This window comes from Prionailurus viverrinus, chromosome B3 (genome assembly GCF_022837055.1).
Source record: "Prionailurus viverrinus isolate Anna chromosome B3, UM_Priviv_1.0, whole genome shotgun sequence".
Lineage (NCBI taxonomy): Eukaryota > Metazoa > Chordata > Mammalia > Carnivora > Felidae > Prionailurus > Prionailurus viverrinus.
Window position 1 is genome coordinate 102452872 of NC_062566.1, and position 25797 is coordinate 102478668.

Consider the following 25797-nt stretch of genomic DNA (forward strand, 5'->3'; position numbering starts at 1 on the left):
CTTTTACTATTCTCACATTAGGAATGTTCTCGAAACACTATTACCTTGAATTTTTATCTCTAAGCTTTCCACCCACCCTAAAAAGATACTATCCTGGTGGTGATGGAATAACTTCTGTGCCACTTTCTGTCCATACCAGCTACCACAACCCTAACTTTTAGTGAGATTCTGTGCTTTTGTAGACTCCAGTGTCATCTGACTTTTGAGTGTAGGTGGGGGTTAGGGGAAGTTCCTGTGTAAGACTTCAAAGTTCCTATCCACCATAGCCCTGACTGATGGTCAAAGGCAACATAGCCACCCAGAAATCAGACAGTGTTTTCTCCTTGGAACAGTCTAATGGTTTACCTTCCTTGCTCCTGCAGAATTTGACCAAATAATTCTTTGCACAACTCTGTCCAGAAATCTCCATTTCAGAGCAGCTCTGCTTAGTCCCACTTCTGCCATGAGCCCAGTAAGAGCCTCAGGGCCAGCCAGTGAACCAAGTCACATTGGTCACCTGACCCTGTCTTACTCTTGACTCCAGCAGCCTGACTTCACTACTTACTTCCTCATTCCATTTGTACTTTATTTTTAGGACTAGTACCTCCTGGTTTTTGCTTTGGATTTCCTTTAACTCTGATTCTGAATCTACTAATTAGCATTACATCTGTTGAAGGCAAGCCCCACCATAGTACCCTTCTACACCAGGCCTCTGTCGTGAATTCTTCCTTAGTTTTTTTTTCAACACTTTAAAAATGCAATCACCATTCTAACCTTGTAGACTGAGGGCCAAAGCCCATATAGACTCTTAGCTTATAGACTTGTGTGTGCATAAGAAATTAGTAATAGAGTTGTGATAAATTCTATAACAAAGGTAAACCCAGTGGCTAAGAGAGTTCGTAGGAGGAGACTCTACCCCAAGCTTGGGGGATGAAACAAGACTCCCAGGAAAGACGAGGTAAATCTGGGATGAAGTTCAATCCACTCAAAGGCAGCAGCACGAATGAAGGTATAAAGATAAGGTAGGGTCTGGCACATTCTGAAATTTCAAGTTGCTCAGCACAACTAAAACATGAAATGTCAAAGTTGCAGTAGAAGAGGAAAGACTGAAGAGTTAAGCAGGGACCAGGTACCAAATAAAGGAAGGTGTAAACAAGGACCTAAACTTCAGTGTAAAATATGTTCAGGAGAGACATTGGCCTGGAAGTGCATTATCTATCCCTTCCCCTCCAATGAATGTGAGGAAAAAGGGGCTCTCAGGAGAAAGCTAGGTTTTAGTTGCCATTAACTGGTAGAAAGGGCATTTACAGAAAACAAACAAAAAGCCCTAAAAATCAGGAATTCAGTGCTGCATATAATAGAACAGGTGTCCCCTAGCCTTTGGTGAGAAAAACAGATCTGGAGGTCCAGGAGAATGGTAAGCACCCTTCCTAGGGTGGTAAGGGTGGGAAATGGCGGTGAAGGAAGCAGGAGACCTGCGGACAGTAGGGGCAATAGTTAGCAAAGGGGCTGCGTGGAGGGGGCAACGTTATCTTAAAAAATATATGTGCTCAAGTGACTGACTCCAAGGTTCCAGGTGGAATACATGATTTAGTAAATACTCTTTGGTCTTTTATTTTTAAAATGCATAGTTTAGAGAGTCTGTTATTTAACTATTGTTATCTATTCTTCATGTAGTTAACATGTTTTTCACTAGAGGAAAAAAAACATTTTATCCATCTAAATCACTTTAAAATGTTTAAGCACATATTAAAATGCATTACATTAAATTATGGGTGATCTTAAGTGTTCAAATGGCCCCTTTAGAAATGGTCAGTTGTGGGATGACTGGCTGGCTTAGTCAGTGGATCATGAGACTGTTGATCTCAGGGTTATGAGTTCAAGCCCCACGTTGGGTATAGAGATTACTTAAAATTACTTAAAATCTTTTATATAGAGATTATATAATGGGTATATAAAAAAAGAAATGGACAGTTGCAATTAATTAATTGAACATTATCATTGCTGTTGTTTTAGGACCTCACTAACTTAACCAGGCTGCGTCACTTAAAGGATTTATGTCTGAATGATCCTCAATATAAAACCAATCCAGTTTGTCTGCTGTGTAATTATTCCACACATGTATTATATCACTTGCCTAGCCTTCAAAGACTTGACACGTTTGATGTGTCAGCAAAACAGATCAAGGAACTGGCAGATGTAAGTGCATCTTTAATCAGAAATCTGTGACTTAAGTTTAATTAACTGCTTCTTTCTGGCTATGTCCACATATGGTAGGTAGTAGTATCTTGTCAGTTCTTGTCACCAACTCTACTTTTGTCCCAAGGAGCTGGATATTTCATATGAGTATATATAAATAATAATATTAGTACTAGAATCTCAATGTTCTTGACAGTACTAGAAGGCAAAATAAGAGAAAAACATTAGAATTTATAAAAGAAATAAATCTGAAAAATGATCATCAGTGTTAAGAAGAAGTGAACTAGTGCTATATACATAAAAATTAATAAGGCCAAAGTAAAGTAGTAATGAAACAAGTAACCTCCTCTCATTTGGAATACTCATATGGAATACATATCAAAATTAGAAAATATCCATAGTTGATGGTAGTATTCTGGAATTAGGTAGACTTTAATATAATTAAGATGATTTGGGGCTCTCTAGAAGTATATCTACGCACACTGCCAGAATCTAGGAGATCTCTCAAATCTTGAAGAGAGCCATTCCTAGGCGGCCACTGATGGTGAACCTCCCAGTAAAGGGGCTGGCTCCTTTCATGTGCCACCAAAGGACCTATATATAATTTCAGAATGGAGTGCATAGGAATTCACCATATTTATTAATAGTCTTTCCAGATTATGGTTCTTCTTCTCCTTCCAGTCCAGTGAGCCACATTCGTTTGTGCAGTTAATCGTCCAGTAGACAGGTTTTGAGTATCTAGAGTGTGGATGCACATGGATGTCCCCATATGAGGCCCTCCCCTTCTTTCCTTGTGGTTCATCCATCATGTCAACATAGATAAAGAATGCCTTTATCCATTTATCTTGTTTCTCTTGTCTTGCCAGCCTGAGGATTTATTCTTAGCTTCCATTCTCTCCTCTCTTTTTTCCAAAACTGAGATTATCCTCTCTCCCATCCCAGTCTGAAAAGTGAACTGTCTTGCAATATCAAGCAAAGGGCTAGAGTTCTTGTCTACTAGCAGATGTTCAGAGTCTTTGGAGATTCAGGGAAGAATGTCTCCTCTAACACCATTAAGTCAAAAATAACGGGAAAACTTCACAGTGACAATCATATTTTTTTAAGATTTCTGTTATCATCTGCAGAGTTCTACATTAGTCAGTTTCTTCAAAGGTGAGCTGGTAATGAAATTACTTGGCTTATTAACTTATCTACCAAATATTTAATACCTATTACATTCCAGGCACACCTCAGGTCCTAGAGATATAGAATGACCAAAACAGACAAAATCTCTGCTTGCTTGGAGCTTACACTCTTATGAGAGAAGACAGATACTCAGAAACTAAATAAGAAAACAACTAGTATGTCAGATAGTGATAAATGCTATGGAAAAAAATAAAACAAGGGTGAAGGAAACAGAATTATAGGTAGGGGCAGAGGGAGAAGTGTTGGTTATTGTATATAGAATTATTGGGAGAGGATTCCTCAGGCAACACTTGGCCAGAGACCGAAGGAAGTAAGGGAGCAAGCTTTTCAGGGATCAGCAAATGCAAAGAATTTGAGGCAGGAGCCTGCCTCTCATATTTGAAGAACAGGAGGTTAGTGTGGGTGGAGCTGAGTAAGTGAGAGGAAGAGAAGAGATGAAGACAGGAATTGGGGGGTGGGGAGATCAGATGAGACTGTAGGATGTTAGAAACACTTTGGCTTTTACTTTGAGGCGGAGCCCCTGGAAAAATTTGAGCAGAGGAGAGACAAAATGACTTATGTTACTTATGTTTTATAGGGATCCTTCTGGGGGCGCCTGGGTGGCTCAGTTGGTTAGGCGGCCAACTTCATTCCGCTCAGGTCATGATCTCACGGTCTGTGGGTTTGAGCCCTGTGTTGGGCTCTGTGCTGGCAGCTCAGAGCCTGGAGCCTGCTTCCGATTCTGTGTCTCCCTCTCTCTCCCTGCCCCTTCCCTGCTTGCTCTCTGTCTCTCTCTGTCTCTCTGTCTCTCTGTCTCTCTCTGTCTCTCTCAAATAATAAACATTTAAAAAATTTTTAAAGGGATCCTTCTGGCTAATGGGTTAAGAATAGAGGATTTGAGGGAAAAGATGAGCACAGAGAAACCAGTTAGATCCCAGTCACTTGGATGAGAGGTGTTGATGGTTTGATATAATAAGGTGATAGTAGAAGAGGTGGTGAAAAGTAGTCATATTCTGTAGTAGTTAGAAGGGGGAACCCATCTGGATTTGCTGATAGAGTGGATGTGAAATGCAGAGGAAAGAAAGAAACAATAATTCCAAGCTACTGGCCTGAGCAACTGAAGGAGGGAAGAAGTCACTGTTTGATGAGATGAGGAAGAATATGGAAGAAGTCTGTTGAAAGGAAGAATCATGGTTTAATTTCAGACATATAATTTTGAGCAATCTTTTGAACATGTAAGAGGATATGTTCAAAAAGTAATTGGGTACATGAGTCTGCTATTTAAGAGGGTTGCCTGGGTTGGAGATATAAATATGAGAATTGAAGGCAGAAAGATGGTACGTGGAGCCAGGGACTGGATAAATCACCAAGGGAATGGTGTAAATGGAGAAGTGTGTCAGTTGGGTGTTGGAGACTGGGGAGGGAGGAGGAACCTGCTGATGAGATGGAAGAAGAGAACTAAGAAAAGCAGGTTCTTTTGACATTCTGCCTAAGATTGTCATACGTTCGGTTTAGTCTTGTATATGTCAGAAGTAGTAGTATTTAAAGAACAAAATAAAGAATTGTTACACGATTCCTGATATCTTCTCTTAAATTATGTCATTATATTTCAGTTTTCCCACTATAAAATATTTATCCTTTCTTCACCGTTTTAAGGCAAAAATAGGATATATTATAGACTAATATTGCTCAACTTTTGATTTAGATCAAGATGATTTTTCACATTCAAAGTGTTTTTATGTAAGAATTGCATATAGATTCCCAAGGTGCTTTCTTCATTACCATTCATACGAAGACAGGTTGTGCGAGGGTGGTGGCAGTTCTCCAATGTGGTAAACTCTTGAGCAGAGTACTGTCGATTCTTCAAATTTTCACCCATGGCTGTGGAGTAGTTTGTGTAAACTATAAGTGACAAGGAAAGTCAGGAGGACCAGCAGGGAGTCAGCATGGGAAAGAGGGAAGAACATGGGAGTTCAAATCAGAAGACTTGGATTCAAGCTCCAGTTGCGTCCATCACAACCTGCCACTCAGGCAAGGCCTTTCCCTTCCAAAACTTCAGCTTTCTCAGAACTATTAAAATAGTGATGATAAAAATACTACCTGTCCTAAATGTTATTGTAGGGACCCAATGAGTTAATGGGCATAAAAGTACATTTGAATTGTTAAGTACTGTAAAAATAACCACTATGAAACTGTAGTTGAGCCTATGACTTTTCATTCTTTTTTGGTATTCAAAGAAGCAAATGGAACATGTTTTATCTTAACTTCATACAAACATGCAACTGAATTTAGCATTATAGTTAGACTATTTTACAAAAAAAAAAACAACACTTTTTTTTTTTTAAACTGTAACGGACAAGTAATTCCGCCAAAGTGGAATAGTGAAAATGAGTCTGACATTCTCAAAATCCAAACACAGAAAAGCAAGTTGAATATAGTAAGCCTACAAAGTTGATTTACTGTTTATGTACAGTTTACAACATAGTCTTCCCCATTTTTATGAAATCTTAGTATATACTCTCAAGGACAAAAAAAACCCTGATTAATAACTCTTATTGTTATGACGCACTAAGTGATCATTGAAGAGTTCAGAAATAGTAAAATATCACAATTTATGTTCCCAAACGTAGATATAGGTATAGTCTTAATAAAATATAAAAATAAAGTAGAAGATGGGGCGCCTGGGTGCCTCAGTCAGTTAAGCATCTGACTTCAGCTCAGGTCATGATCTCACAGCTTGTGGATTCAAGCCCTGCATGGGGCTGTGTGCACAGCCTGCTTGGGATTCTCTTTCTCTCTCTCTGCCCCTCCACAACTCATGCTTTCTCTATTAAAATAAATAAAATTTAAAAATAATAAAGTAGAAGAAACTGCGAGGATACACTAGAAACTGAAATTAGTAGCTATCTGTGGAAAGTGGGGCACCTGGGCTGATGGGAAGCAGGTGTGGGAAGTACTTTTCATTGTGTATTTTTCAATTATTTTGGTGTTTGAAACATGAGCATATTACTTATTCAAAAATAAAAATTAAAAACAAAATAAAAGCAGTATTTTTTGTCCCCCCTCTGCCAAGGGACTCCCAAGTTAGATTTGAAATTTGGGCAAGCAACACATAATGTTTTAATATCGTATTTATTAAACTTAGTTATAATTATTCACTTATACTCAAACATGATTTATTATTTTTTATTTTTATTTTTTTTCAATATATGAAGTTTATTGTCATATTGGTTTCCATACAACACCCAGTGCTCATCCCAAAAGGTGCCCTCCTCAATACCCATCACCCACCCTCTCCTCCCTCCCACCCCCCATCAACCCTCAGTTTGTTCTCAGTTCTTAAGAGTCTCTTATGCTTTGGCTCTCTTCCACTCTAACCTCTTTTTTTTTTCCTTCCCCTCCCCCATGGGTTTCTGTTAAGTTTCTCAGGATCCACATAAGAGTGAAACCATATGGTATCTGTCTTTCTCTGTATGGCTTATTTCACTTAGCATAACACTCTCCAGTTCCATCCATGTTGCTACAAAGGGCCATATTTCATTCTTTCTCATTGCCACGTAGTACTCCATTGTGTATATAAACCACAATTTCTTTATCCATTCATCAGTTGATGGACATTTAGGCTCTTTCCATAATTTGGCTATTGTTGAGAGTGCTGCTATAAACATTGGGGTACAAGTGGCCCTGTGCATCAGTACTCCTGTATCCCTTGGGTAAATTCCTAGCAGTGCTATTGCTGGGTCATAGGGTAGGTCTATTTTTAATTTTTTGAGGAACCTCCACACTGTTTTCCAGAGTGGCTGCACCAATTTGCATTCCTACCAACAGTGCAAGAGGGTTCCCGTTTCTCCACATCCTCGCCAGCATCTATAGTCTCCTGATTTGTTCATTTTGGCCACTCTGACTGGCGTGAAGTGATATCTGAGTGTGGTTTTGATTTGTATTTCCCTGATGAGGAGCGACGTTGAGCATCTTTTCATGTGCCTGTTGGCCATCCGGATGTCTTCTTTAGAGAAGTATCTATGCATGTTTTCTGCCCATTTCTTCACCGGATTATTTGTTTTTCAGATGTGGAGTTTGGTGAGCTCTTTATAGATTTTGGATACTAGCCCTTTGTCCAATATGTCATTTGCAAATATCTTTTCCCATTCCGTTGGTTGCCATTTAGTTTTGTTGGTTGTTTCCTTTGCTGTGCAGAAGCTTTTTATCTTCATAAGGTCCCAGTAGTTCATTTTTGCTTTTAATTCCCTTGCCTTTGGGGATGTGTCAAGTAAGAAATTGTTTTGGCTGAGGTCAAAGAGGTCTTTTCCTGCTTTCTCCTCTAGGGTTTTGATGGTTTCCTGTCTCACATTCAGGTCCTTTATCCATTTTGAGTTTATTTTTGTGAATGGTGTGAGAAAGTGGTCTAGTTTCAATCTTCCGCATGTTGCTGTCCAGTTCTCCCAGCACCATTTGTTAAAGAGACTGTCTTTTTTTCCATCGGATATTCTTTCCTGCTTTGTCAAAGATGAGTTGGTCATACGTTTGTGGGTCTAGTTCTGGGGTTTCTATTCTATTCCATTGGTCTATGTGTCTGTTTTTGTGCCAAACATGATTTATTATTTACCTGAAGTTCAAATTTCACTTAGAATCTTATCTTTTATTTAGCAATCCTATCTTTACCCACGTTCTCTTGTTTTAGATTTAAGAATTCAATAGAAAATTTTTACACTGACTCAAAGCATTCTTTATTGGATTTTCCATTTTCTCCAAATAGGCAAAAAATTAACACCACTTGTCATTTCTTTAATTACTGTTTTTCTTCTCAGTTGCCTTTCCAAAATAAACTCTTCTTTATCAGGAATTTTTTATCTATTAATCATCATCTTACAAGCGTGTTTTTTCTGAACTGTTCTCTGTTACTGATGCCTTATTTTTTATAGAGGAATTTAGTGATTTCAATCTCAGAACTTCATAATATGTTGGCAAAGGGAATTCTTTTGGCCTGTTCATCATGCCATATAACTGTCTATTCTATATTTTATGCCAAATAATTCTGTTGGGATCTTGATTATCCACTTTCTAACAAATAAATCACATAACAAGAGCCTGCATCTATGAAAATACATGTCCAGAACAGTATACAAGCCTTCCAAATTATTTAAGGTACAGATAACCTAATAAAGAGAAATATCTTCATTATTTCAGGTAAACAGTTAAAACTAGGTCACATTTAAAAAAAATTTTTTTTTCAACGTTTATTTATTTTTGGGACAGAGAGAGACAGAGCATGAACGGGGGAGGGGCAGAGAGAGAGGGAGACACAGAATCGGAAACAGGCTCCAGGCTCTGAGCCATCAGCCCAGAGCCTGATGTGGGGCTCGAACTCACGGACCGCGAGATCGTGACCTGGCTGAAGTCGGACGCTTAACCGACTGCACCACCCAGGCGCCCCTAGGTCACATTTAATAGTGCATCTGATTTGCTTATTTTCTCTTCAGCTAGTTCCTTTTGACTAAAATTACTTGTAGGTACCATTTAGCTGGTGTATTTCTTAATAGTAGATTTAATCTATTTATTATATATTTATTATAACTAGATAATCCACTGGTATTAAGATATTCTAGGTAATGGGATTAGGTTGACAATTTAGTCATTTGCTCAATCTAAAGTTTATTTAGAGCATCCTTTTATAGAATTGGGGGGGAAATCAAATTCTATTTCTTACCCATGCTTTTAAAAAATGAATAATGTTACATTTGCTTTTAATGCTTTTGATGTATTTTTCCCTAAGTTAATTAAATAGGAATAATGCAGTGACCTATTTGCTTTTTAGCAATATGCTTTATTAGCTAAATGATAAGATTTTATAAATTGAATTCTATCTGGAAGCACTTTATGTTGTCATCCTCGAAATAAATATGAATATGCCTTAACTTAAAATATTATCCACAAAGGAAATATTTGGAATTTTATATTTTGCTTATTGTTTAAATATAGCACTCTGTATAGCCATTTCAGCTATCATCATTATGGGTTATTGGGCATGTAAAATTTTCCAGTGGTTATACAGAACATATCACACTCCCATAATGCTACCAAACTTAATAATGTTTTTTGCTTCCGCTGATCATTTATTGGTTTTTATTTTCTCACTTTTAGACCACAGCAATGAAAAAAATAATGTATTACAATATGCGTATAAAAACTGTTCAGAGGCATCTTCATGAAGACCTTGAAAAATTGAATGAACGAAAATGCAAATTACAGAAATTGCCAGAAGAAAGAATAAAATTATTTAGCTTTGTGAAAAAAAATGTAAGATTCAGTATTGTAAAATTTTAGTGGCCATATCTTCAGAAAACTGGTGATAAGACAGCATTATCTTTTAAATTTTATATGTATGTATACACATATAGAAATAATTTTTTTATTACTACTTCCAAGTTTGCTTCTACACCTTTGATTCCATTTGCTTGACCAAGCTTCATTGTGTGCTTAGAAATCTACAACTGTAAAAAGGTAGAGGCTTATAAATTTATAAATGTTTTAAAAAGCTGTGTAATTCAGTATGATTCCAAAAGTTATTGAAATCTATTAGAGTTTATTTCAGCTGTATTTTTATTAGACATATTCAGGCTGTGCTCAAAATTAATTTTTTGGTCTAAAGTGCTAAAATTTCCCTTTAATAATACTTTTAAGGTATTAAAACCAGATGAGAACTTTAAAGCAAGCTGTACTTTGGTAGTTATATTATGTGTGCTTTTTTTACTTAGAGTAAATTGGATTTCCTTTACCAACAGTAGGCTTTGAAAAATGAAGGATTATTAACCTCAAAATAGAACTTTTTATATATAAGAACTTACTGTATTTTTTTAAAGTAAGAAAATATAATTATTCTACAAGTGTTAGAAAAATACATTATTTGGGGGGTAGGGGAATTGGATTCTTAGTTTACACTTTACCAAAAAAAAAAAAAATGCCAGTGGGGAGAAAAAAAGAACTAAATTAAAAATGAAAAAACATGAAAAAAACTGAAGAATATATAGATGAATATGGTTAACTGATCTCAGCCTGCCAAATAAAAGGAATACTAGAAATAACAAAAGAACAGAATGTAGACCTGATTGCAAAAAATAAAAGTAAAATGCTGTGGTACTAAAAAGGATCATTAATAAATAAACAGTTTTCAGCAAACATGATGGGGGCATCTGGCTGGCTCAGTTAGTAGACCATGTGACTCTTGATCTTGGGGTTGTGAGTTCGAGCCCCACACTGTGTGTAGAGATCACTTAAAAATAAATCTTTTTAAAAAACCATGATGGACAACCTTAGTATAGGCATTCATAAATAAACAACACAAAAAGCAAATATTCAAATAGAAAAACTGAGCAAAGTACATAAGCTTCTGTTTCACAAAAGAAGAAATTAAAAAATGACTAAGATTTGAAAGAAGAGCTTAACTTGGTTATTAATTTCCAAGTGTGAATTAAGAGAACAAACAACCATTTTCTCCTATAAAGTTGTCAAAGTGTAACACGTGACAGTACTCAGGCTGGTGAAGATGAGTGTGACCCTACTACACCACCAATGAAATGTAATTTGGGTCATATGTATTCACAGCCTAAAAAATGCTTGCAGCCTTTGACCCAGTAAACCTACTGGTAGCACTCTGTTCTAAGGATTTGGATAAAATTTACATACATAAGATATTTATCACTACACTATTAATAACAACAAAACATTGGAAACTTACCTAATTGTTTAACTAAAGAGGAAGAATTATTCATTCTTAAGGTAGAGTAGTATACTGCCATTAAAAACCAAGTCTTTTAAATATATTTAATCCTCTTCCTAAAATAAACGGGCTTGAATTAATAATATAATAGATATCCTTAAAGTGAAACATTAACATTTATTTTTGGATAAGAAATGAACCAGTATATGAAAATCATTTTATATCTATTTTTGTGTACAAATGCATGTATTAAGGAAAATCTGCAAATGTGAAAAATAATACCTGTAGATTAGATAAACTATAGACATTTTTAAAAATATGCTTGATTTGCTTTTAATAGCTGGATATAGCCATTATAGAGGTGAGGACAGATAATTAGTAAATTTCTATTTATAAAAATCTCTCCAATGTATCTTGAAATCCTACAAAGCTGGGGTTAAGGCAAGACAAGTGAGGTACTCACTGCAGGCCCAAAATTAGAGTGCTAACCACCTCAGTAATCACAATAAATCATATCTAATGCAATATTTTTTAAAAAATACAAATGAATGCCAAAAAAGTCCACTATGAACAAGAAAAAACAATCAAAATTTAAATAAAAACATTGCTGTGCTGAGCCATATATAGGAGACTGAGGCAAGAGGAAAAATATGCATCTCAATATACATGTTTTATATATTTTCTATGGTTGATTTTTTTCCCAGAATACCAAAGTACTTAAAAAAAAAATACTGAAAAGTTGAAAAGTAGGTGTGATAAAAGTCACGTTACCTTAAAGTTTAAATATTTTATTTATACCCAAACCAGTATTTGTTATAATTTTACTTTGGCTTTAATAGAAGGAAGCTCATCACTAATATTTAAAAATCAATTTCTTTGCTTTTCTCATTTCGATGAAAAGAACTGCCATGTTTGAAGTATTTAAGAATGTCCTTTGGTCAAAAGAAATTGACTGACTAAACTTGCACCAAAGTTGTAATCGCACGTTTGGCATGTTTTTATGCGTTTGGCCTATTTATTACCTAAATTTCTATTTTCTTTATTTAAATTAACTATATATTTCATAATTCCACTAAAATGTTTTGCTCTATGGCACACTGATTTCAACAGCTGGAACGGGAACTTGCGGAACTCAAGGGATCTGGCAAAGGGCACAGCGATAGATCCAATAACAATAAAGTAGCTGAACTTGAAAAATCAAAGAAGTGTGAAACTGTCACAGAAGAGCCAAATCTTCAACAGAAGATACTGACCAAACTAAATGCCTTGAATGAAAGGGTAACATTCTGGAACAAGAAACTAGATGAGTATGTTTTATGAATTGTCTAGTTCAAATTTGAAACATGAGAGGATAGAATGTTCTAGGCTATCAGTCGAGCTCAGTTCTCTTCCTCAGGGGTGGAAAGAATTATAAAGTAAAACACGGAATGTGTTTCTAGTCCCATTCCCAGCAGAGATAGACATCATTGATTCAAAGCCAACATACATAGTTTTTTACAGAGGCAATGCTTAATTAGGCACAGCAAACTTCCCCCTAGTGGCTTCTTGTCACATCACTGCTCTAGTGTCTGCAAACTAAAAATAGAGCTGCTACTGATGGAGAAACTCACCACATAGACCTGACTGAGCAAAGCACATACATAGTTGTCTGGAGCCACGTAGAAACAAACTCTGGCTGAGTTTCAACTAGACATATAAAGCAGAAGATTTAGTAAGGACCAATAATTTTTTATTTACTAGGGCATTAAATGGATAAAGTTAGTTTGCCCTGTAAATACTACTACTGCTCCTACTACTGCTTCTACTACTACTACTAACAGCTAACACTTGTTTCTTACTCTGCCAAATTCTTTGCTAAGAGCTTTGTATGTATTTTGCATAGAATCGTCAAAAAAAAAAAGCCTTTTCAGGTGTAGATACTGTTAATATTGCCATTTTACTGAGAAACCGCAGCATCAAAAGATCTGTGCGCCATAAGCGGCAGAGCCAGGAGAGACTTCTAACCTTATTGCCAGAAACAGAATGTCTTTAACTTGGTTTAACTGTTAACACCAAGCTTTCTGTACCCATTGACAAACGCCTTATATTTTCATATCAGCCTTTTTTTAAAAATCTATTTAAACTATAATTTTAATGTTGTGATATTTAGGTTTTTCTAGTAACTTAATTTTTCTCTTAAATAGGATTGAAGCAATTTATCATGTTGAAGTAAAACAAAAGAAGAAAAGCCATGGCTTATGGATCCCATTTTTGTTAATTGAGTTGGAAACTGTGGGAAATATCCACTTTGAAGAAGGCACTCGATCTGATGACTGGTAAATCTGTTTGAAACTTAATTACAGCCTTAAAAATAATTTTAGGTGCTTAGGGGTGCCTGGGTAACTCAGTCAGTTGAACATCTGACCCTTGGTATCAGCTCAGGTCATGATCTCATGGTTCGTGGGTTTGAGTCCCGTGTCAGGCTCCATGCTGTCAGTGCAGAGCTTGCTTAGGATTCTCTCTCCCTCTCTCTGTGCTCCTCCCCCACTCATGCTGCCTCTGTTGCTCTCAAAATAAATAAACTTTAAAAAAATAAATAATTTTAGGTGCTTAGGATCACCAGCTAAAATATCAACTTATAAAGTCTTAAAATGTCTAATTTTCAAAACACTTCTCATATAGAATGTTCATCCACTGAAGATTAGCTGTTACCTATTTTGCCACCAATATGTTTTTCTGTTTACATAATTGCTGTGGGCTAATCTTGAGAACATCCTAATGATATTTCATTGCTCTTTACCCAATTTCCCTTAGCCCAAGAGCCAGAATAAATTTTTTTATGTTTATGGCCAAGTATTAATTTTATATATGTTTAAACTGTTCATTTCTTGACTGGACGTGGCCCTGGATTCTGAATATTGTGTGAGAACCTACAATAGAGAAGGAACGCAGGAGCAGGATTGGCAACAGCAGGTCGCAGACACTGGGGGAGGCACCATAGCAAATTTCCTGGGGGTCCATAGTCAAAGTCAAACCAGTTGTCTAGAGCTGGCTAGAGTCAGGGTGCACATGGACTCTGTGAGGTGAAATAAGGCATACACTTAAAACCCAGGAATTTGGGTTAAAAGTCCATTTAGGCAGAAATGGAGAGAGCCACCAGAAACAGGCAGGAAACGGGCATACATACTTCGTAATTGAAGCCTCCTGGTACAAACAAGGAAATGGCTGTGTTGCCTCAACTTGAGGGTACAACTTAGAAAATGATTCTGAAGGAAGGAAGGAAGGGAGGGAGGGAGGGAGGGAGGGAAGGAGGAAGGAAGGAAGGAAGGAAGGAAGGAAGGAAGGAAGGAAGAAAAGAAAAGGTTTGCAGCAGAAAATATCACTAATTATAACTTCCACATATCTGTAATCATTTCCTTAAAACTGGGGAGCTGTGAACAAGCCAGAGTTTGCCCTAGAACCCTAGAGCATACTGCAAATTTGGGTGTGTAGAGAGAAAGCAGGAAGCACGTAAAGTGATTGAATGGAGTTGATTCAGCATCCCAGCGGATTGTATTTGCAGTCAGTGTTGAAACAAACACCGACTTTTATGGAGTAAAATGCAAAATTCGTATTAACTTTTTATATGTTTATTTTTGAGAGAGACAGAGACAGAATGTGAGTGGGTTAGGGGCAGAGAGAGAGGGAGACCCAGAATCCAAAGCAGGCTCCAGGCTCTGAGCTGTCAGCACAGAGCCCGACACGGGGCTCAAACTCACAAACTGTGAGATCATGACCTGAGCCGAAGTCGGATGCTCAACTGACTGAGCCACCCAGGCGCCCCTGTATTAACATTTTATAAATAAAAATATGTAATTGTTATGAATTACTTTAAGCCATGAGAAGTTCTGCCCAAGTGAGAAATAGACCGTTTAAAATATTTTCTTTTGTATCAGTACATCAATGGCCCAGCAGTTACCACTATTCACTTAACCACAATACTTGATTTTTATGTGCAAAGATATAAAGGGGATTCATCCCATTTCCCATATAAACAAATAAAGGCCTTGATTTTTCAAGTACAAAAATTGAATGGTGTCTGTCTGCAGGGTGCATGAAAAATTTTTCAGTCTTTCATTTATATTCACTCAACCTAAACAGATTTGTTTATTATTATTTCCGTTTCTTTTTAACTTATTGCAGAGTAGTCTCTTTACAAAACAAGTAGACGATAAGGAAAAAATACATAAAAGCAAAATGACTAAAAAGCCATTAGGTAACTATGTCAACCTGATAGTAAATTAGCTTGATGGATTTTGATAAGCATTAGCAATTGTTTACTTGGCTTTAGTAATAACAGCCTTGATCCATTTTAAGAAGAAAATCAAATCTACATTGGCAGAATTTGAAGGATTGTTTTTTTACAAACTTGGCCACCTTAGCTGTGATTTTTTATGGATACTATGAAATAGCTCCTGGGGCGCCTGGTTGGCTCAGTCGGTAGAGTATGCGACTCTTGACCTGGAGGTCGTGAGTTCAAGCCCCACGTTGGGTGTAGTACAGTGTCTGCATATAGCAGGTACTTGGTATTTGCTAATCAATCAGTAAAGATAACTAAATGATTTCCTATGTGGTCCCTGCTGGCACACCTCCTACACAGAGAGCACTTTGTAAAACAAAATAAAAGCCTTTTGTAGCAACCTGTTATTTTCCAAGTGATATTCAAACCTTTCACCCCAGTATTCAGTGGGCTTCACCATATGGTGTTCAAACCATCCTACTACTTTTCCAACCCCTCCAGAGTCAGCCAAACTGTGTGTGCGTCACTGCTCTTGGGACATACCTGGTGCACCACCGTGGTTTCCTCTGTTCTGCTTCCTTCACCCAGAATACCTTACATCCTTGCCCTCACTCTCTATTATTGTCTGTCAAAACTTTATCTTCAAGGCCAACATCAAGAGCCATCTTTTGTGAGGAATACCTTTGTCATCTTTATCAGATTAGTCATTATTATTATTTTCTTCGAATCTTCACAGCACTATGTTGCATCTCTCCTATCTTCTACTCAGTTATAATTTTGCCTATGTTTGTCCCATTACTTTTCTGCTCCATTTGTTTATAAACTCAGTGAAGATAGAGACTGCATTCTTATTCATCTTTGAATCTTTTCTATTGTGTTCACTTGCTCAGCATCCATCCACTGGGTTTCTACCATGGGCCAGATTCTATTCTAGGTGCTAGGGGTAAAAATTACAGTTCCTGCTCTCATCCAGGCTGCCATCTGGTACGGGAGACTATGGAAATGAAGCAGTACTAAATTCTGGGATAATTGTTGGTCTGGAGAAGAATGACATTCAAACCAGAATGGGGGTGTAGAGAAAGTTTTTGGAAGTGGGGACATCTGAGGGAGATACTTTGATCTGAAATTTGAGGGACAGATAGAAGTTAACTATACACAGAATTAGGGGAAGGACTTGCTAAGCAGAGGAAACAGCATGTGGTGAAAAGGTATGGAACTATTATAATACGTTTGGAGAACTACAGTATTTCCACATGACAAAGGCCTGATCATTAAAGCGCACCGCGAGCTGGTAGTTTGAATTTCGCCCTTAAGTCTTTGGGACCCCTTGAAAGAGAGGTATAAGAGATTTAGATATTATTTTATATAAGTTCCTACAGTTATTATTTGAGGTTCAGACTAGAAAGCATATATCTCAGGTCAGTAATGAGATGCTGCCCAGTGCATGTAGCACGTTACCAACAATGCTATGAGAAGTGTCCTCTTCTACGAGGAACTGATAATACGGAGTGTCACAGTACTTCCTAGTCAGTTATAGGTTTGGTTCTCCCTCCTCTAGCAGTATTCCGGCACTCTGTGAATGATGTCTTCTCATCTCCAGCTTGACCAGGTGATTTATTGAATGGCTTTAGTTCTCTGATTCCAGATAGCACAGAGCCCATGTCCCATTAGCACGGGGGTTCCCAGTCTCCAGGGCTGTAGGAATTCTATGTGAAGAAGGGCTCAGCTACTGAATTTCCAGGCAGAGAAAAGCTCTATGAAAGGATTCCACTTCATGGAGTTTCCTGTGCCATTCTTAGTTCTTGCATTCCTGGGAACTGAACTAGAAGCTAGGTATTGTCCATTTATCGCTTCTATCTATTCTTGTTTACCCTTGTTACTATATGACAAAACTTTATCTAAATAAAATGCCTACAACACTTTCTATCAGAGTATAATAATAATAAAAATAGAGTGTAAGTAGTAATTGGAGCTTCAGTGGTTCCAGGATGTATTACGTAGGAGTGACTTGGACTGATCAGGCCCAGACAGTGATCCCTCTATACATGAGCCTGGAGGTTTCCCACTCCTGGTGATGATGTAATTATTTATCCAGACCTCCGAACTAATTAGCAGCATCAGCTGGTTGCCACACTACTTATATGTATCTGTCTCCTAACAGACTGTGAGCTCCTCCGGGAATGGTTTGGTTTGGGCAGCTCACTTTTCAACTCCAAGGGAAGAGTAATTGGGCAGCTCTTAGCTGCACTGGTTCAGTCTTCGCTAGTGAGAAAGGCAGACACTCTAAATGAGTTTGTCCCAGGGAAAGACCACCCACCAGGAAACTCACCTCTGTGATCTTAGCCCACACTCATGCTCAGGCCTTTGTTGATATTGTATGCCAGTGAGGACCAGACATCTCATTACAGGTAAATGTATCCCATATAGGATCACTTAGCTTTCTTTTCAAATTGATCCATTTTATTTTATTATTATTATTTTTTAATGTTTATTTATTCTTAAGAGGGAAAGAGAGAGAGCACAAGCAGGGGAGGGGCAGAAAGAGAGGGAGACACAGAATCCAAAACAGGCTCCAGGCTCTGAGCTGTCAGCACTGAGCCCAACGCAGGGTTCGAACCCATGAACCGTGAGATGATGACCTGAGCTGGAGTCAGATGCTTAACCTACTAAGCCACCCAGGTGCCCCCAAATTGATTTGTTTTAAAATCTCATCTTAGTCCAAATTCTGTGCTACTTTAAGATAGGGCATGGCCCAGTAAGGGCAGTAGAGAGCAGATGAGCACTTCCAATACATTTTCTTGAGATCTTCACATAGTTGGCCCCTTCTTCTCCTTTTCTTCACTCAAATATCTTCTCTGAAATATCTTACCCAGATCTATACTCAGTAGCCCCCACTCTAGTCCTTACCCCAAACTTCTCTTTCTTCAAAGCACTTGTCAGTTTAGAAATGATTTTATTTATGTATTGTTTATTTTTTGGCCAACTCCTTATAATACAGGCTCCATGAGAGGAGGGACCCTGCCTCTTTCACTTCTATATCCCTGGTTATGAAGTTATTGGCAGTAGTCCAAATGAGAGATGATGATGATTTGGAAAAAAGTAATAACAGTGATGGTGATGACATAGGGTTATAATCAGGATATTTTAGATGTAGGGCCAAAGAGATTTGACCAAAGAATTGGATATTGGTGAGACAGAGAGGAGGCAAGTTTCATTCCTGGGATGTTAACTTAAGCTACCAGTTAGATGCTGGTACCATATACTGAGATGGAAAACAGTCAGAAGGAGTAGGCTTAGAAGCAGGTGATGAATTAAGTTTTAGAGGCCTATTCCATGCGCAAGTGAACATACCAACTAAGCAGTTGGATGTTCAAGTAGGGGTATATCCACCTAAATTGGGTAGAGATAAAGTCTGAAAGTAAAATGTTGGAATATATCCGTATATATAAAATATATTTTTTCTGTATATTGCCAAGGGACCAGATGAAATCACCTAGGAATAGTATTCATGGAAACAAAAGGAGCACCCAAGACTTACTCCAGGTGCAGTCCAACATTTAGAAAGCTGCCAGAGGAAAAAGAATCAGCAAAGAAAACCATTAAGGAGCAGCCAATAAGAAGAAAGCCAGAAATATATAGTTTCACTGAAGCCAAAAAACAAAGTGTTTCAGTAATGAAGGATTACTCAAGCAACATGTCTTTCAGTCAAAATACATATCTAATCATTAATAAAAACAACTCTTACTTTTATGTTTCAAAGTTTAACATCTCTTTTATTGATTAAGTGTGCCCAGTTTGGACCAAAGCAGAGCTATGATATGACAATGTATCTTTAGCAAAAAATATAAAATATGGGTTATAAGTTTTATTATATGTAACTTAGTGTTCTTCAACATTTTAAGGACAATGTGTTCTTTTCTTTATATATATTCTGTTTTCCCATATAGGTTTAACTCCTGCTATGAACTAATTCTCTCACGTTTTTGTACCTGGGACTTCAGGCCATATGGTATTACTGGAGTGAAAGTAAAACGTATCATCAAAGTTAACAACCGTATTCTGAGACTAAAATTTGAAGAGAAACTCCAGAAGTTTCTTGACAATGAAGATATGCATGATTCAGAGTAAGAAGTTAAATTCCGTAAGGAACATTTTTACAGAAGTCTGGTTTTATTTTGTAAAAGAGTCATTCTGTTTTAAAAGCTTACAATATTGGAGTTCCTGGGTGGTTCAGTCAGTTAAGCGCCCAACTTCAGCTCAGGTCATGATTTCACGGATCATGGGTTTGAGCCCCGTGTCGGACTTCGCTTGGAGCCTGCTTGGGATTCTCTCTCCCCCCGCCCTCTCTTCCCCTCCCCTGCTCGGTCTCAATCTCGCTCTCACTCTCGCTCTCTCTCTCTCTCTCTCTCAAAAATAAATAAACATTTTTTTTAAGTTTACAATATTGAAAATATGCCTTGTTAGTAAATATTTCCTTTTCATGCATCTCCCTTGACGAGGATGACATCATAGTTTACCCACACTGGGGCCTTTTTTGTTTTTTAAGTTTTCATTTGTCCATTTTGAAAGAGACAGAGAGAGAGCAAGCAGGTGAGGGGCAGAGAGGGAAAATCCCAAGCAGGCTCCTCACTGTTGCCACAGAACCTGATGCAAGGCTCGAACCCACAAACCTTGAGACCATGACCTGAGCCAAAGTCAGACGCTCAACCAACTGAGCCACCCAGGCGCCCCTGGGGCTCTTTTTGAGACTGAGGGGGATTGGAGACTTAGTAATGACACTGAAACATTCACTGTAAATGGGAAATATCCAGGGCAAGATATATGATTGTCTTATCTATGGCTAAGCTCTTTTGAAATCAATTCTCAAACTTTTTTGTCTTAATTATTCTTAAGGAGCTATCGAAAGATGCTGGAATGTCTTTTTTATGTTTTTGATCCTGAAGTTACAGTGAAGAAAAAGCATCTGCTACAAATACTTGAAAAAGGATTCAAAGACAGTGAAACAAACAAGGTAGCATAAAATGTCATTCAGAATAATGCTTTCTTCCTAATGAATAAAGCCCTGCCATTGGTTAGACAGGGCTTGGTTCTCAATCCTTTTGTTCATATTTATAGCCAACTTCTGCTATTTCACAGAAAGCTTGGTGCTACAAAGTATAGCATCTTCCTTCTTTGGATTAGACCAGAATAAGTCCATCAATTAATTTATCTGCCTGACTATCTAATATTTCTAGGTATCCTATTTTCATGCTGTGATCCTTTTGTTAATGATCTTGAAATCTACTTCTATAATCTCTTTTAAACACTCTAGGGTCTTCTCCATCTTGAAAAAAAAAGTCCATTCGCTGAACACTGCTATGCTTTCTGGTTGTCATCCTGTTTTTCTTTCTCTCTTACCGCCACCACTTCTTTATTTTCTACTTCTTTGTCTGCACCTTGCTCCCTGGTCACTCTGAGCTCCAAAATATCCAGTCACCCTTTCTCTGTCTTCCGCTCTCTTGCTGAGGCAGCTGTAACACCCTGTTATACAGCAGTGCTCCCTCACCCTTTTCACATCATGGCGCACACAAAAATGATAATGTTGTTGCATTTAAATCCTGGCTTTCCTACTCAGGAGCTAAGTGACTTCACCTCTATGTGCCTTTTTCTTCCTATCTATAAAATGAAGGTAATAATAGTATCTACTTCACAGAGTTGTGGTTAGGATTTAGTGAGGTATGCATTCAAAAGTTTTTGGATACTGGTACACCACTCCATGTTCATAACACCATTATTCATAATAGCCAAAAAGTCAAAACAACCCAAATGCCCCTCAAGACACAATGGATAAACAAAATATGATATAGCCATTCAATGGCATACTAGCCATAAAAAGGATTTAAATCCTGATCCATTCTGATCCATGGTTAAACCTTGAAAGTATTATACTAAGTGAAAAAAGCCAAACACAAATTTACAAATATTGTATGATTCCACTTATATGAGGTACGTAGAATAGGCAAATTGGTACAGACAGAAAGTAGAATAGAGGATAGCAGGGGATGAGGATGGAAGGATAGGGAGTCATTATTTAATGAGTTCAGAGCTTCTATGGGGATGATGAAAAGTTCTGGAAATGAATAGTGGTGATGGTTGCACAACATTGTGAATGTACTCCATGCCAATGAATTGTACACTTAAAAACGGTTAAAATGGTAGTTTTACTTTATGTACTTTTTACAGTTAAAAAAAAATCACCAAAACAGCATTCCAGCCATTCAGTGGAGAATGGATTGGAGGGAGTAGGAGCTGATGGCAGGAGGTTACATAGGGGGGATACTGCAGCAGCAGGCCAGAGGGACAGTGGCTTCAGCAGGCTGGTGTGGCGAAAGTGCCCTTATGTACTTTCTGGAAGAGAAGAAAGAAGGAGGCGAGGAATAAAGGATTTGAAAAAGTAGAGTGGAGTGCTCAGGGTGATTCCAGAGAACTATGAACCATCATGGGCACGAAGGTTGGCAGAAAGATGAGGCTAACATTTCTGTGTGTTTCCTGCTTGCCCGACACTGTGCCTAGCGCCTTATCTCCTGCCGCTCCCTTAGGAGATGCGGTATCTCTAATCCTTCAAACAGCCGGCTATCCAGTATGGTAGCCACCACCCGCATGTGACTGCTGAGCATTTGAAATGTGACTAGTCAGAATTGAGATGTGCTAAAAAGTTTTAAATAAATCTCAGTTTTGGTATAGAAAAGAGATTATAATTTCTTATACTGATTACATATTGAAATGATAATATTTCAGATAGATTACATTAAATAGAATGTATTATTAAAATTGACCCAGAAAGTTCTTGGGACCAGTTCCTAGCACATAGAAAGTTTTTTGGGGTTTTTTTTGTTTTGTTTTTTGTTTTTTGGGCTTTTTAAAGACTTTATTTAAATTCCATGTGCCATACGTATTAGTTTCAGGTGTACAAAAGAGTGATTCAGCACTTCCGTTACAGGTCCCCGTGCTCATCACAAGTGCACTCCTTAATCTCCATCACTGACTTTACCCATCCCCCTCCCCACCTCCCATCTGGTAAACATCAGTACCTTCTTTATAGTTAAGAGTCTGTTTCTTGGTTTGCCTCTCTTTCCCCCCCCCCCATGTTAATTTGTTTTGTTTCATAAATTCCAGATTAGAGTGAAATCATGTGGTATGTCTTTCTGTGACTGACTTATTTCATGTAGCATAATACTCTCTAGCTCCTATTATTCAGCCATAAAAAAGAACATGATCTTGCCATTTGCAATGAGGTGGATGGAGCTAGAGAGTATTATGCTGCATGAAATAAGTCAGTCAGAGAAAGATAAATACCATGTTATTTCATAGAAAATTTTAAAATAAGATTTACCATTATTCTCTGAAGCATTTGATACTATTGTCTGCTCTTTCCTTTTCGAAACTCCCCTTTGGCATCCATAATATTACACTAATGTTATTCTCCTATTTTTCTGATTGTCCTGTCTTTGTTTTCTTTTAATTCTTCCTCTTCCCTCTAAACATGAGAATACCACAAGATTAAGGTTTAATAATCTTGTTTTTCTCCACACATGATCAATTACTCTCATTGTTAAAATCTTAGAAATGGAGTATAATTGGCTAGAAAAATCACTGTGTAGCATGTAGATCTAATAAACCATATTTTTTATGCTATTATGTGCACACAGGAAATAAAGATAAATGTTTATGTACTGCATCGTTTAAGAGGTGGGATAAGATTAAAAAGCATGAGCTGTGTAAGCAGTTTAGAAGACAGATTTGGCTTAGGTTGGCAGTGACTTTGTAAGGCAGAGGGCTGCCTTACATCATTACTCTCTTTGATGCCCAAGGACTTGGTCAATAGACTTAAGGAGTATCATTTATTCCACCTGGCTTTCTCCAAAGTTTACGTCCTCAGCCAGCCCACCTCCTGCTCTCTGCTCTGACACCCACAGCTGCCATTCCTATGTGATGAATCGGTTTTATCTCCTTCTACAATATGTCTAAAACCAGCCTTTAATATTTTGTCCATAACCAACTCTTTCCTTGTCTTATTTCTCCCAACAATGCTGTCACTCTCCACTGACCAGGTTCAAAGCTTTGAAATTATATCCAACCACTCCCTTTTTCATTATCCCTGTATCTAATCATTTACCATTTGTAGTGATTCTTCCTTTACCATACCACTTTGCATTCTTCCTTTCCCTCCCTGTTCCTATTGCCTGCCACCACTTAGAACATTCCCTCTAATCTTTGCCAGTAGTTTCCTAATAGACAACTCTGCCCTTGGTCTTCCCTCTATTCCTTCCACCTTTAAAAGGACAGACAAATTAATCTTTCCTAAAACATTATTTTCATAGCACACACTGCATTGTTCTCATGATGAAAATCCTTCAGTATCTTCCCATTACTCATGATAATGAAGTCCAAATCCCTCTGCCTTGCACTTAAGGCCCCTCAAAATCTAGCTTCAACCAGACTCCTTATTACCAAATACAACAAATATCCCAAATGAAGTATGTACTTTCTTTGTGATTCTCCTAAACATACCTCAGTGCCATGCCTCCTTTTGATAAAATGATCTTCCCTACTTTTTTCTTTTGGCAAACTTACCCTTCAAGTCTCGACTTAAGGACTTCCTCCTTTGCGAAGGCTTTCCTGAGTTCTCAGATAGTAGGATCCCTTTTACCTAGTTTACAGGTTTATCAGAAAATCCATTAAAATGGAGAACTAGGGGCGCCCAGGTGGCTCAGTTGGAAGAGCATGTGACTCTTGATCTCAGGGTTGTGAGTTCAACCCCACATGGGGTTAGTTCACTTAAATAAATAACACTTTAAAAAAAAGGAGAACTTTAAATAAATTATTTACTTAAGGAACACTTTAGCAAACTTAACATATATGCTGCTGAAGCGAGCACCCCTTTAGCAAACTTAAAACATATAAACTTACATTTCATTCATCTATCTTTTTACATAGGGCCAAAGCCTCTGAGTATGAGGTTGAAACTCCTGATAATCTTTCTTACATCAGACCATAACCATATTACATATTAGTTTCAGTTTCTTTAAAGTTGAGCATGAACTTGAGTGCAAGAATCAATCTAGTTTTAGTTTGTATGCTCCCCCTTGCCACCACCAAACTTTTATATTTTCCTCATCTACACATGCTATAACAGAAGCTTTTAATGATTAGTCTCTACAGAATCTTACTAATACTTTCCACTTATTTTTCATAGAAACAACTCTCATCCTTGTTCATGTTTCATTGTTTTATTTCATGTGTATAATTTCAATAACAAATACAACTGGTATAAAACATTTAGGAACAAAATTAACCGATTTTTTGTAAGCATACAACACAGCTGGGGAGAATAGAAGTACATCAGTTTTTTTTTTTTAATTTTTATCATTGAAGTATAGTTGACATACAGTGTTATAGTAGTTTCTGGTGTACAACACAGTGATTTGACAATTCTATACATTACTCAGTGCTCACTAGAATAAGTGTAGTCACCATCCGTCACCATATAATGTTACTAACAGTATCATTGACTATATTCCCTATGCTAGTATTTTTTAAAGTACCCTCTTATCCTTGAATTGTCACCATACTGTGGGGTTTAGAAAGGATGGAAAATACTGCTTAATCCTGTGAGTTGGTTAGCGGAAGCTGGTTAAGTGGCAATCAGTGGCAGTTGAGAATTTTATTGTAGCACATTTGTTATACTAAAATACAATTGGGAGGAGTTAAGATGACAGAGAAGTAAGCTGTAACCTCAAACACAGCTGTATTGAGGTTAGGTCACTTGAACACCCAGGAAATCGATCTATGGAGTGGCAGAAGGATCTCCACGGCAATCATGGTGTGCATCTCTCTACAAGACCTTGAGGACAGGGACTTTCTTTAGAGATTCCTAGTGGAAATCTGATTAATGAATGATGGATAGTTGAATAGATGGATGATAGTTGAATAGACAATCGTACCTGTTTCTGTACCTTCATATGCTTTCTCCTCTTAAAAAGACTTTAAGGGGCGCCTGGGTGGCGCAGTCGGTTAAGCGTCCGACTTCAGCCAGGTCACGATCTCGCGGTCTGGGAGTTCGAGCCCCGCGTCGGGCTCTGGGCTGATGGCTCAGAGCCTGGATCATGTTTCTGATTCTGTGTCTCCCTCTCTCTCTGCCCCTCCCCCGTTCATGCTCCGTCTCTCTCTGTCCCAAAAATAAATAAACGTTGAAAAAAAAATTAAAAAAAAAAAGACTTTAAGATTTCTGATTGGAATTATGTCTAATCTTTAAAGCCTAGCATTGATCCCTAACCTCTACAAAGATGGTTCTTAAAAACATTTCATTTAAAAAAGGAGATCTTATTTGACACATCTTGTGATGGTTTGTATTTTTTTAATGTTTAATGTTTATTTATTTATGTTGAGAGAGAGAGTACACAAGCATGAGCAGGGTAGAGGCAGAGGAAGAGGGAGAGGC

At 37.6% G+C, this 25797-nt stretch overlaps 1 protein-coding gene across 4 annotated transcripts in view; it reads left to right on the forward strand.

Annotated features, from left to right (window-relative positions):
* LRRC9 (leucine rich repeat containing 9) overlaps window positions 1-25797 on the forward strand; it is a 118959-nt gene that overhangs the window by 15238 nt on the left and 77924 nt on the right. For 3 of the 4 annotated variants that reach the window (XM_047862263.1, XM_047862266.1, XM_047862264.1), the window contains exons 7-12: window positions 1996-2178; window positions 9484-9639; window positions 12170-12366; window positions 13243-13374; window positions 19265-19441; window positions 20211-20328. In XM_047862263.1, coding sequence (XP_047718219.1) covers window positions 1996-2178; window positions 9484-9639; window positions 12170-12366; window positions 13243-13374; window positions 19265-19441; window positions 20211-20328 — 963 coding nt within the window. The remainder of the gene's footprint in view (window positions 1-1995; window positions 2179-9483; window positions 9640-12169; window positions 12367-13242; window positions 13375-19264; window positions 19442-20210; window positions 20329-25797) is intronic. The other variant, XM_047862267.1, reaches the window with a different exon arrangement.